General features: G+C 35.8%; 2 protein-coding genes across 3 annotated transcripts; one reads left to right on the top strand and one right to left on the bottom strand.

The window, feature by feature from the left end:
- Positions 1-747: 747 nt before the first annotated feature.
- On the top strand, positions 748-7,983 carry LOC103428851 (aldehyde dehydrogenase family 3 member H1-like). Of its 2 annotated transcripts, none has more exons than XM_008366978.4 (10): positions 748-1,199; positions 5,267-5,335; positions 5,482-5,578; positions 5,684-5,890; positions 5,995-6,110; positions 6,232-6,336; positions 6,418-6,590; positions 6,726-6,816; positions 7,170-7,319; positions 7,498-7,983. In XM_008366978.4, exons 1-10 carry the CDS (start codon positions 972-974, stop codon positions 7,735-7,737), a joined length of 1,476 nt encoding a protein of 491 aa, XP_008365200.1. In that variant the 5' UTR covers positions 748-971; the 3' UTR covers positions 7,738-7,983. The 2 variants fall into 2 exon arrangements, with proteins under 2 accessions (XP_008365200.1, XP_008365201.1); XM_008366979.4 differs by lacking the exon at positions 748-1,199 and adding an exon at positions 2,740-3,236.
- A 113-nt stretch (positions 7,984-8,096) lies between these two features.
- Positions 8,097-10,220, bottom strand: LOC103441539 (uncharacterized). The gene is made up of 3 exons (XM_008380219.4): positions 9,968-10,220; positions 9,057-9,535; positions 8,097-8,688 (listed from the first exon to the last, which is right to left on the bottom strand). The coding sequence occupies exons 1-3, from the start codon at positions 10,118-10,120 to the stop codon at positions 8,244-8,246; spliced, it is 1,077 nt and encodes a 358-aa protein (XP_008378441.3). The 5' UTR covers positions 10,121-10,220; the 3' UTR covers positions 8,097-8,243.
- Positions 10,221-13,040: the final 2,820 nt, after the last annotated feature.

The raw sequence follows: 13,040 nt of genomic DNA, 5'->3' as shown, positions 1-13,040 counted from the left end.
ATTTGCAGGTTTAATTGGTTACTGGAAGGCTTGCCTTTCTTTTTGGAATCTCTGAAGGCTTGGGTCTATTCATTTCTAGACTTCACTGCCCTTTAATTAAACAAGAAAAGTAAGAGATTGATGCATAATTTGATAGAGAGAAAATTATGGAGAAGAGAAATGAGGAAGGGTAAAGGAAGGAAGGGGAAAGAAAATTTGCTTAGGTCTATTCATTTCCAGACTTCATTGCCCTTTAATTATTAATTTTTGTATATTTTTTAAGCCAAAAGTGAATTAAAAATGGCAAAAAAAATGTAGTCTGTGACTTAGTCCAACATTGCACCAAACGCTTCACTAAGTTAGTCCAGCTTAGTGTAGTCTAAGCCAGTCCAGCTTAGTGTAGTCTAAGCCAGTCCAGCTTAGTCCCTGAAGCTATCTAGTCCAAGACAGTCTAGTGCAACAAATGCACCCTAAGAGTGTATAGTTTTAATGGTAAAACAATAGGGTGTGAAATTTCATACTCCGTATCATTAAATGATACAACTTGTAAAGCTGTTAGATTGAAGCCCTCTATTTGGTCGTCCAATCCAAACCATCAACTACCTGTATTATTTAAGGAAAACAAATGAAAATGATTTGAAAACTTTGAGTTTTAACGATAAGGACAAAATAAAGGGTAAAATGAATAGTACCAAGATTTGTTACAAGTGTTCGGACTCTTTTGCTCTCCCTTCCTACGCCTTGAAATTTCAAATAAGAACACAAAACACAAATAAATATTATAATATCTCCCAACGTGTGTTACACTCCCATTTGAGAGTAGTGGAGAGACCAATGTCACCTACTACAGATTCGAAAAGCATTTTCACCCAAGGCAAATGCACGAGATATACAAACAAAGACACACCTCTTTTATAACGTTTGTTTTTCTCCTTGCCTCGTAAAACCTACCTTTTCATTTTTATTCAGAAGATATATCATTTTATATATTCATGGCGACGGTGGAGGAGCAGAAGAGGATGTATTTTGATTCGAAAGATGCGTTGACCATGGTTGAGGAGCTGAGGGCCAGCTATAATTCCGGCAAGACCAGAAGCTACGAGTGGAGGGAGTCGCAGCTGAACAACCTCTTGAAGGTGGCGGAGCTTCACGAACAAGAGATCGTCGATGCTCTTCGGTCAGACCTCTCCAAACCTGAATTTGAAGCCTACGTTCAAGAGGTTAGGTTCCTCTCTCTCCACCGTTAGTGTGTTAAATTGTTAATGTTGGAGGGGTGAAAATTGATGAGAATTGAATTCACACCATAATGCATAATCATTATTGTTTTCCATCAATGCAGTAAAACATCATCTGCATCTTTGTGTGCTCTTCTAGTTTATTTTTTGGTTTGTGGGGCTTTTGTTTGGATGATATTATTCATACATCCATTTTACCTCCTTCACATCCTTGTTAATATATGTTCATTGATCTTTTTCAATTCGTCTAAACTGACAACCGAAATTTGAAAGGAGCATGTAAAAACTAAAAATAGATGTCTGAATAACACTCCATTTTTTATTTTTGATATTTTGACTTATTGATCATCGTATGAAGGATAAGGTTGGGGTGGACGAGGTTGGTCTGGGTACCCTTCGTACCCAATTTAGTAATTGCAGTGATTCTATTTGTCCTTTCAATTTTCAAACTTTCAAAAAGTGCTAAAGTTTCATGTAAAATTGGCTGCTTTAATGCGTCTACAATACACAGGTAGTAAATTAATAAATTTACAAAAATAAAAGCCTCTACAAGGGTGAAATGATGGATTATAAAGATGATATCATAAGTTTGTTAGAGTGTTCAATCAATTTGACAATCAATATTTAGTTTTTTTTACCATTCTAGCCAATTGTTCAAGTTTCATAAACATTTCAGCCAATTAATTTCCTAAGTTGCATGTACAATTGATTAGCTATGAAGTTCTATAAATGGAGACTTTGGATTTGGTCCATTGTCACTAGCAGTTTTTAATTAAAACCTTCAATTTTTTTATTAAAGTCCCTTGATTTTTAAAACCTCATTATATTAATATTAATATGTATATTTTTATATGTTTGACATGTATGAGATTTATAATCCCATATTGTGTGTGTATACATATATATGTGTGTGTGTGTGTTTTCTTTTTTTTGGGGGGGGTGGGGGGCGCATATAAATCCTAGATACAAAGACCCTCATTATATTAAAATGTAATATTATGAAATCATAAATAGCAAAAGAATGTATCCTGATACATAGTGTTAAAGAAATGTAAAATAAGCTATATAGTAATGTACCCAAGAATTCATATATTTTGATTGAAATTAGGTTTTATCTTCACTTTTTTTTTTTTTTTTTGCATGAGCTTTTACATATATTAGGTTTTATCTTCTTCTTCCTTTTTTTTTTTTGTCAAAAGCACTATGTAATGAGAAAATATTGCTTAAAGTTCATGATATTTTCAATTGATTTTCTACAAATCCTATAGTTTTTAGGAAGAACTTAATGGAAGTAGGGTGATATTTATATGAATAATGAGATGTTGGTGTCCAAAATAATCTTGAACATGTCATTAAGTAATATGGTCTTGTAGTATTCATCTTCGATACCAAATTAAGTTGCTCATTGTATGACATAGCTGAACTTGCTTCCTTCTTAGTCTAAAATATCAATATATTAAAGAGAAATAAAAAAAATTCTTTAACATAAGTCATAACTTATTTTGAATAAAAAACTTAAAGTGACGTGACAAATCACAACCCAATTCCGTTAAGTCGCGAGAACCCTCTCTCTCTCTCTTCAGGTTTATCTCCGGGTGTGACATCGTCTGTTCCATCAACAACTGTTCTTCTCTTCCTTCGTAAGTCAGATAGAGAGAGATCTTCACACGTCTCTTCCCACACACTCAATTCAAATATATATAAATATATATATATATATATACACACACGCTCAATTCAAATATATACACATACACACATATATATACATACATTCTTCTACTCTGTCTATCCGTTTCTAGTTCTACCATGGGTTCGGAGAAGCCCTTCGACGAAGAAGCCGCCTCTGCTGTGGTCAAGGAGCTGAGAGTGACCTTCGCCTCCGGCAAGACTCGGAGCTATCAATGGAGGGTGTCGCAGCTCGAGTGCATCCTCAAGCTCCTCACCGAAAACGAGCTGGAGATCGTCAACGCTCTCCGCTCCGACCTCTCCAAGCCTGAACTCGAATCCAAAGTCTATGAGGTCCTCCGATTCCCCCATTTAATTTCTCACCAGTGAATTAGGTTGTGCTTAAAATTTGCCGAGAAATTTGGATCGAATTTTTTTGTTGGTTTCTGAATGATTTGATGTGGACATGTTCTCTCTCTCTCTCTCTCTCTCTCTCTCTCTCTCTCATGTCAATAATTCATATCTATATGCTAAATCATGAATTGGGTTGTGACTAGAATTTGCTGATTGCTTTAGTTCAGTACGACACTATTAAATGCTGATTGCTCACTCAAATGTTCTGTTATGTAATTGCCTAGAAAAATATGCACAAATGGATCCCACAAAATAAGCCGTGTACGGTTTTAGTGCCCCTTTCATTGTTTAATTAGTGTTCATCCACTTTTATGTTCGATTAAAAATTTGTAACCGATTTTATTTGTGCATATTTTTCGATTACATAATGGTGTCTCTTTGGTTTTGTGCTTTCCATTGGACTCTAAATCCGGATCATAATTTCCAAATTCTTCTCAAACTAGGTGGGGAGGCCTTGTCACTTGGGGTAGGAAAATCGTGCTTCTGTCACTTAGTAGTTCTGATGCATACATTATGTGGGGTATATTTAATAAGCTATGCAGGAAGAATGTAAGAAGTGGGTGGAGTGGATCACAGGGGTAATCAATGACACCCCACTAGATTTATTGCACAGATAAATTTGTCTCGCATACTATTTGTGAGGATGCATTCCCTCCATTTGAAAGTCAGCCCTTTTCTTTTGGATGCTAGCAACCTTCTCACTTGAATCTTCTTGGCTTTCTTGTTCATCATGTAATATTGTTTGATGATCTGAACTGTCTACTTTCTATATCACCTTTGGGGATCAAGTCTGCATAACCGGTTGACTAACAGTGTCAAAATTTCAATGTTTAATTGAGAATCATAGTTTGTCTAATTTCTTGAATAACCATTAGATGTCTAAACGATTTCGGATTTAGTTAATTTTTTGCAAAAAGATCTTTGAATAGTAACCAAGAAAATAGGCGGTTCAAATAATCATTCAACATTGTAGGATGAGGAGAGCCGAGAAGGTAGAATAAGAACTAAGAAGGTTGCTCGCATTTTTTTTTTCTTCCAATTTTTTTTTTTTGGTGGGGAGGGGCTAGCCGGGTAGGGCTTTATTATGGGGTTTGTAATAACTCTTGTAAGTTGAGGAGTACTTTTCATGTCTGTTTGGTGTCATAAGTATTCATATATCTTAAAATTTTTATTCTTTGAGATAAGTCAAGCCTTGTCTTTTCTAAATATAGCTAGGTGTGATGCGGAGAAAAGGTAAAGAATCAACTTTCCATTAACCGCATGGGGTGTCTGCAGGACAAAAACGCTTAAAACTATGTAGAGACTTACAGGAATAAATTTGACAACAATAAAGATTGTTGCGTGTTTTTAATTTGTAGTAGAGATAGATGTTTAAATTTGCAAATGCCTGATTTGTTAGAAAGGTCCAGTATCTTATGTTTCCAGACTATCAGAACCATTGATTAGGGTAAACCCGTGTTTGAATATGCGGTGCTGATTCATAGTCTAGCAACATAACATGTTGGATATCTAGCAATATATATATACGCTTACACATATATATGTATATAGGTACACTTCTGTATTGAATTATAGATATCTTACATATGTGCTACTGTGGATATGGCTCTGCTTTAACTCCATACAAAAATGGAGATGGCGGGTCAGAATCTGAACTGTGGATTTCGTGGTTCACCCTGAATTGGATGTTTCTGCACCGGAACAGTTTGGATTGAAAAATTGGCTCTCTCCCAATTTGGTAAACAAATGGAGAGCATTTTTTGTCAGCCATTGGTTTTGGTGGTTGTGGACACAATCTTTTGGCTCTCCTGCTTGCGAAATAGACAATTATTGAATCAAATGCTTACCTAATCAATAAAGTCATCCAATTATTTAGGCCCTTGTCCAATTAATTTCTTCTCTGTGAAAACTTCACATGAATGTCTTGTTTGTTATTGACTTCATATTTGGTTTATATGGTTTTCGTGTAGATAGCTATGTTAAAAAACTCATGTAATTTGGCTATTAAGGAGCTGAGGAAATGGATGAAGCCAGAAAAGGTTTGTCTTTGTCAGCAACTCCATTGATTGGCAACCAATGGTTGTCATTTTGTTTGTCAAGACAGACATTTCTTGAGTTGATTTGACATTTGTATTCTATCTATTTTCCCCATGAGTAACATGCTAATATTTCCCTTTCATTACAGGTTAAAACTTCAATAGCAGTTTTTCCTGCATCAGCTGAAATAGTGTCTGAACCTCTTGGTGCTATACTAGTAATTTCAGCATGGAACTATCCTTTCTGTACGTTCATACTGGACATTTTTTTTTTAAGTTTAGCATTGAGCTCTATAGTCCTAATTAATCCTGTCCTCAAACAAAAATAATTTTGTAGTATCTTTTTTCCAGTACTCTCACTTGATCCAGTTGTTGGAGCCATTGCGGCTGGTAATGTTGTGGTTCTTAAACCATCAGAACTTGCTCCAGCCACATCGTCATTGCTTGCAAAACTTGTAGGTGAATATATGGATAGCTCTTGTATAAGAGTCGTTGAGGGGGCCATTGCTGAAACATCTGCACTATTAGAGCAAAAGTGGGATAAGATATGTTACACAGGTTCTTAGTCATTTTCCTCTCATTTGTTCTGATTTTTCATCTTCCTTAGATTACAGCTGATTTTTCTATATAATGGGTTGAAAATATTATATTTAAATTTGTAGGAAATGGTAGGGTTGGATGTATAGTGATGGCTAGTGCTGCAAAGCACCTTACACCAGTTCTTTTGGAGCTTGGAGGAAAATCCCCTGTTATCGTTGATTCTGGCATCAACTTACAAGTATAGAGATCTTCCTTCTTGCATAGCCTCAATAATATTTGATGTATTTTACTTTCTGCTACTACGGTGCTGCGATTTTCATCTCGTCTCATGTACAAACTTGTCGTTTTGTTTCTCCAAGGTTGCATGTAGGCGCATAATCGTTGGTAAGTGGGGGTGTAATAATGGACAGGCTTGTGTCTCCCCTGATTATATCGTAACAACAAAAGATTTTGCTCCTAAGCTGGTAAGGTTACCCTCATATCCCATTGGAGATCTGAATTTGTTTTTCTGTTTGTGCCATCTGTTTCATTGTCTTTATTCACAGGTGGAATCTCTGAAACAAGAATTGGAGAACTTCTATGGAAAGAATCAACTAGAATCAAAAGATTTGTCTCGTATTGTGAATCCTAATCACTTTGCTCGCTTGACAAAGCTCTTGGATGAGGATAAGGTTTCTGGAAAGATCGTCCATGGAGGTGAAATGGACAAAACTAACTTGTATGTTATACTTTATCTGATTGTTCTCTTCTTAGCGCTCTCTCTCTCTCTCTCTCTCTCTCTCTCTCTCTCTGAATTAATAGGGTATTGCATTGTATCGTAAATGCGATTAATGCTTCTTCCATTTGATCACAGGAGGATAGCTCCCACCATCTTGCTCAATGTCCCACAAGACTCTTTGATCATGACTGAGGAAATATTTGGCCCTTTGCTTCCCATTCTCACGGTAAGAATCACAGATTTTGTTGTTGTGAGTTTGTGCCTTCAACGAAATATTTTTGCAGCAAAATATTTAAATAGATCTGGCAGTCTCAGCACATTGATCAAAAGCTATAGAATCAGATTTTTCGAATTGTGAACTAGTAACAGAATATCTAACATGGTTCTCATTTGGGATGATTTGAAAGGAAAGTAGTCTAGCTACCTTCATCATGCGCAAAAAAGTAGGCTGATTGTTGCCATATTTTAATAGTGGAAACATTTTTGAAAGAGTAGCATTTGTATGATTGAATTGTTCTGTTTTTATATGCACGTGACGCTGGAGATCCAATGCAATATCTTCCCTTCTGTTTGCAACAGGTCGACAAATTGGAAGACAGTTTTGATTTGATAAACTCAGGAGCAAAGCCCCTTGCTGCGTATTTGTTTACCAACAAGAAGAAGCTGAAGGAGCACTTTGTAAATACTGTATCTGCCGGGGGTTTGGTTATCAATGACACGACCGTACATGTAATGCTTCACCCTCGAAATTCTTGAAACAAGACAGTACATGTTCATCGATGCATTCTTGGCATTTCCATTTGTTACATATAACACCGCACAGTCACATGCACACTGATTAATCTATTTCCGTTATTCCAAACTCTGTTTAGAATCTAATTTGCATTATATATACTTGATGGTACAGCTTGCTGTACCCTCCGTGCCTTTTGGAGGAGTTGGAGAGAGTGGAATGGGTGCATACCATGGAAAATTCTCTTTCGACGCCTTTAGCCATAAGAAGGCTGTTGTTTATCGCGGTTTTGTTGGGGATGCCTCCATAAGGTACCCACCATACACAAAGGGGAAGCTAAGAATTCTGAAGGCTCTAATGGGCGGTGGCATATTAAGCATAATCCGTGCTCTGTTCGGATGGCCTGAGGCTTAAGAGAGAATAGGATCTCGCTTTGCTCGTGTGATTTCTTCTTTCGGTCATTTATAGAAGTCTTTCGTTGTATAGTAAACGAATATTGTTCTGATTTCACTTTGACAAAGGCTTGATTGTTTATGAAAAGGGAAATGGAGAGTGTAAAAGTTGGGGATGAATATCATAGATTTATATGTTTAAATGTGTTTGTAATTGTATCATACAATCATGTTCTTGCTGCTTATACTATCATATTCCAAAGCTAAAGCGTTTCGTGGGTTTTATCCGAGCCATATTTAATTCTAACCTAAACTAGGTGAAAGGGTTTCGAACTTGGGCGCAGCGGGAAGATCACAATGCTCTAACTTGGTTACTCCCAGTTCTGCGCTAAAACTCTTCAATATATAAACACCGGGTTGTCTTACAAAAGCTTCTACCTATATTATACAAATGAAGCATTGGATTCTATCTGTACTATCTACTATGAAAACAATGAAAGGGGCAAAAAAGACTACAATCACTGACGATCAATCATGATCCTCTAAAATGGTTTGAACATCCAATCGTTGTTCATGGGTGAGGGCGGTCGGAAAATCGACCAGAAACGTGACCTTCAAGTTTCCTCTCTTTCCTTCATCTTTAGAGAGTGCCATGCCTTGGCCGGATATGATCTTTTCATAGCCAGGATATATGATGTCGTCGATCGTCAGCTTCATCTGGTCTCCGCCCAGCAGAGGGATTGAGATGATGCAGCCGGTGAGAGCCTCCACCAATGGAATCTCAAGTGCCAACTCCAAGTCATCTCCTTCTCTTCTGAACAAAGGGTGTCGTTTTTCAGAAATCACAAAGATTATGTCTGCTGGGTATGCACCTCGTCTCTCATTTCCCAATCCTTCAAATGTAATCTTTGTTCCTTTCTTCCATCCTGGCTCCACTTGTATTGTTACCAATTCATCTTCTTGAGCCAATTGCCTGCCATTGAAACAAATTAATATGAAAAGATACTAGGAACAAGTAAGCAAATGATCTAAGCTTCACCCATATATATATGAGCAAATGATGATATTTGGTTCTAGAGTATCGCTTCCGTGCCACATTTACTAATCACATTGTTGATCCAAGTTCTGCCTATTTAGGGTTTCACCTTCATAAAGGATGCAGTCAACAATATGATCAGCCATTCGTACTAGTCATAACATGTTTGATAAAGAGATCTCATTTTGAGTCGTTAAGTCGCACACATATATACGTACAAGTACATGAAAAAGAGACGCGATCAACATTTTGATGACATTTTGACGAGAATAGTTGTATAGTAAATCAAGGACAAGGTAACCAACCCGGTGTCTTTGACGATAGCCCTTGTGACCTTCATCTTCTTCTGGCATCCAAAGCACAGCTCCTCTAAGGTGCACTCAAGCTGCTTCTCAATGGCTGGGGGTTTCAACATCCCAGATGAGTTAGAAAACATGATGGGGGCAGGGATCTTCCGGCTCTCACTTTTTGAGAGAAAGGGATGGGCGGGCGTGCAGTCCGCGCTTTTAGTAGTACACCCCGGCGTAGTGGGGGTTGCCGGAGAGGGCACCGCAGAATCGGGCCAGCTTTTCCGGCTCTTAGTTTTCTTGAGGGAGGGTGAAGGGGTGCGACTCTTTCGGCTTGAGCTCTTTGAGAAACGAGGAGAAGACACGTTAAAGATGCAGTCCACGCTTTTGAGACCTCTAGGGCTTGATGGATCAGGGCGTCGCATTCTTTGCAGGCTAATGCATCTAAAGCTGTGCAATCCATGCATGGTTTTCTTTTCTGTATCCTCACCCACTTCCTGTATGTATATACACATATATGTATACATATAAAAGCTATCTTGATCAATACTACGTATACAAATTAGTTAATCTGTATGCATGCAATGCAATTAGAAACACGTGAAAAAACGAGGTTATAATGTTGTTAATTATGGAAGCATAATGTTGCAGCATATTGATTATCAAGGTTATCGTTAATCTGCATGCATGCATGTAATTAGATAAACACAGGAATAAGCATATTGATTTTCAAAGTTAATATTACAATGAAATTTTATTATCTTTTTAAGACATTCCTATCCACACGCAGTTCTTGTTTATAAATTTTGATCATTTTGTATACGAGAGGAATATTGCTCTCATGTTATGTTTTGTAAGATTGTTAATGTAGACTGTATTTATATGTATTGAACAATCATGCAAAATTGACAATCAAACAATATATTTACCTCAAAAATCACATCATTGTCTCGAAATTGGTCAACTATGGCTTCCTCTTGTGGAGCTGAGGATGATTTCTTTTTCATGTGTCGCCATTTCTTGACAATGGATTTATAGGTAGATATATACAGATTCCGAATGGAAGGGATAAGAGGACGCATGGGTAAAAACCACGCACTATGCACAGATTGAAAGAAGAAGAAGAATAACAACAACAACAAAGATAACAAAAGGAGAGATCAAAAGATTGGCTATGTCCACAAGAATGCGTGTTTTTCCAAATATGAAACTAGCAGCGTTTTATAAGGCCTTTCATTCGATGTCTCGTGTCTCGTTTCTGGTTTATCACATGCTAGCCAACCCAACTACTTATCGTGAGACACCGGTTGCATAAATTGTTTGTAGAGAAGAATTTTTTTAGGGGGACAGATAACTCTTTCTTACTTTTATTGTTATATTGGCCTTCAAGGGTTGAGATGTTTTCTAGTCAACCTTCCAAAGGTAATTGAGCATGAGAGAAGGTAAAAACCTACGTACTCAACAGCTTCTTTACAGGGAAACAAATAATCCAAAGGAATACTTTGGATGCGGTCCTTAGTTATGAATATTCTTTGATTAAAACCTTGTTGGTTTTTAATTTTTGATCGAGATCCCTGAAATTAATGTGATAATTTATTTCTATGTACGTTACTATATTTTTTAAATTAAAAATTAGAAATTTTAGTTGTTTATATAAATGAGATTTTAAATAAATAAAAACCATAATTTGTGGGATTTAAAATATTAAAATATTACTATACTATTGTGTGTGTATATATATACAAACATGGGTACATTCATCAAAATTAACCAAAAACATTATTGTATCAAAACATGGGTACATTCTTCAAAATCACAACAAAAAAAATATTAGGCTTAATAAAATTAGTAAATATCTTCGATTAAACTTGACATGGATACAATTTAAAATCAAAGAAAAAAGAATGTACCCATATAAGTTTAAAAATGGATTAGAAAAAAATTGAATAGAATTTATATAAAAAAAATGGTACATTTTACATATAACAAATTGGTATATTTAAGAATGAGTACATTTTAAGATTAAAAAGTTTTACATGAATGGGTACATTTAGCAAAATATAAAGTACAAATAAAAAATATATATGGGTACAACTACAAATAAACTTAAAAAAATATGGGCACAAAAAGAAATTAATATATGGGTACAAATTAATACTGAAAAGAAAATTGGTACAAATTAAAAATGGGTACAAACTAAAACTAAAAATCTATGATAAAAAATTTAGTCATAAATATAAATATACTAATTGTAACATTTTTAACATTAAATGAATATATTTAGAAATAAAAAATATTTTATTATTGAAATAATTAATGATGTTATTAATACCCAAGGACCTTGATCAAAAATTGAAAAGGAATGAGATTTTAATCAATGGAGTAGCAAAAAGAGGGATGAGAACCTAATTTCTCCTAATCCAAATATATATACTATGCAGGTGTCAGAAAATAGGATTGTTTACTAATTAAACTGTTTTAAAAGGTGGTTATAAGTTTTTCTTAATGTCCATGTAAGATAATGGTATGTATTTATATAATATAAGAGAGCTACTAGACACATCTCATATGTCTTTTTGTTTGCCCACTTTTTAATAAAAAAAAAATTAATGACACATTTGACTTTGTGTATGTTAGGGTCCAAAAATCTCACATGCAAGCCCATTTAAGCACTTGTTCAATAGTATTGATTTTTTTTACCATAACATGCCACCAACTGAGTGCCTTGCTTTTAAAGGGAAACTTCATCTGATTCAGTGGTTTACTAAAAAAGATTATCACTTCTGAAATTTGTGGTTTTGATAAAATTACTTTACACTAGGATTTCAATACATTGGTGAATAAAAAAATGTAAGTTTGGTGGAAAGCAAATTTGGTAGTGCATCAAAACGTCTCACTTTATCAATCATGTTGTCTAGTGGAATTATCGTGTAGTGAACATCTTAGATCTTAAAATGAGTCTCATATCCTTATAGTCCCTTAATATAGAGAAAAAAAAAGGCATTTAATGGGTCGGAATAGAGTTCCTCGAAGTATCCCAATATATAGGAACTCGTCAAATATCTCAAAGAAATCCTCAAATGCGTGTTCTTAATTTATATTGTGAATTTGTTACACACATTGTCAATGTGTTCTTGATTAGTATGTTTTAATATTTGAGAGAATTATGTTTGGAAATCATTGGGGAGATTGTTAAGATATGATGTTGGTATGTTGGGGGATTTTTATAGGGGTTGAAGAATGGGTGGTTCGACCGGATTGGGTAGGGGATGGGTGGCGAGGGGGACGGTTTGGGGAGAGGCCCGGGACATGTTTGGGGAGGGTATGGGTTGGGAGGGGGACGGGTGCTCGATGCCCGAGTATTGTAAAAGTGCCACAGGACGAGCCTAAATTTATGAAAAAGTGGGCCCAAGCCACATATCAGAGGTTGCCAAGTGAATCGTGGTATGGATATTATAGAAGTTTATTGGGCTTATGTGAAACTAAGGTATTAAAAGACTTCGGGGTGCTTGGGAACATTAAAAATTCGAGCTCATAATTTTTGGTTTCACGTGGGTAAGTTTGGGAGAGAAGAGACAATATTTCCTTTTCCCTTACCAACTAAATAGAGCATTGAGATCTCTCCGACGCTAAACTAATAAACTTTTAGCCTCCACACCACATCTTACTTAGGCAAGCCATAATTTGTTTTAAGTAATCATTCTTTGAGCTATTGATCCAGCTGGAATACTTTCTAAGCCACGCTAACTCTTTTGAGGTATCTTAAGACTTGGTATTGGAAACGAACCAAGGGAGCTAGGAGTTACCACCGAGGCCCAATCCAACTTGATCAAAAGGTCCCCAAAAACGTAAAATGACTTCTAAAGCCCTAATAAAAATTAGCCTAATCTATTTTTATAACAAAAAAAAAAGGAAAAAAAATTAAAGAAAGCGAAAAGAATGCATGGCTTTCTTGAAATTGGAAGAAGAAAAAACTGAAAAATAAGAAGAAAAGGGTCAGAC

Source organism: Malus domestica, chromosome 08 (genome assembly GCF_042453785.1).
Source record: "Malus domestica chromosome 08, GDT2T_hap1".
NCBI lineage: Eukaryota > Viridiplantae > Streptophyta > Magnoliopsida > Rosales > Rosaceae > Malus > Malus domestica.
Note: the sequence above shows the minus strand (reverse complement) of the source record. Positions and strands in the feature narration are given on the sequence as shown.

Coding starts and splice junctions, on each gene's coding strand:
- LOC103441539 (XM_008380219.4), bottom strand. CDS start 10,120: ATGCGTCCTCTTATCCCTTCCATTCGGAATCTGTATATATCTACCTAT. Junction 9,536..9,967: donor ACAATGATGTGATTTTTGAG/GTAAATATATTG, acceptor ATATACATACAG/GAAGTGGGTGAGGATACAGA. Junction 8,689..9,056: donor GCTATCGTCAAAGACACCGG/GTTGGTTACCTT, acceptor TTTCAATGGCAG/GCAATTGGCTCAAGAAGATG.
- LOC103428851 (XM_008366978.4), top strand. CDS start 972: ATGGCGACGGTGGAGGAGCAGAAGAGGATGTATTTTGATTCGAAAGAT. Junction 6,111..6,231: donor ATTCTGGCATCAACTTACAA/GTATAGAGATCT, acceptor TGTTTCTCCAAG/GTTGCATGTAGGCGCATAAT. Junction 6,591..6,725: donor GAAATGGACAAAACTAACTT/GTATGTTATACT, acceptor ATTTGATCACAG/GAGGATAGCTCCCACCATCT.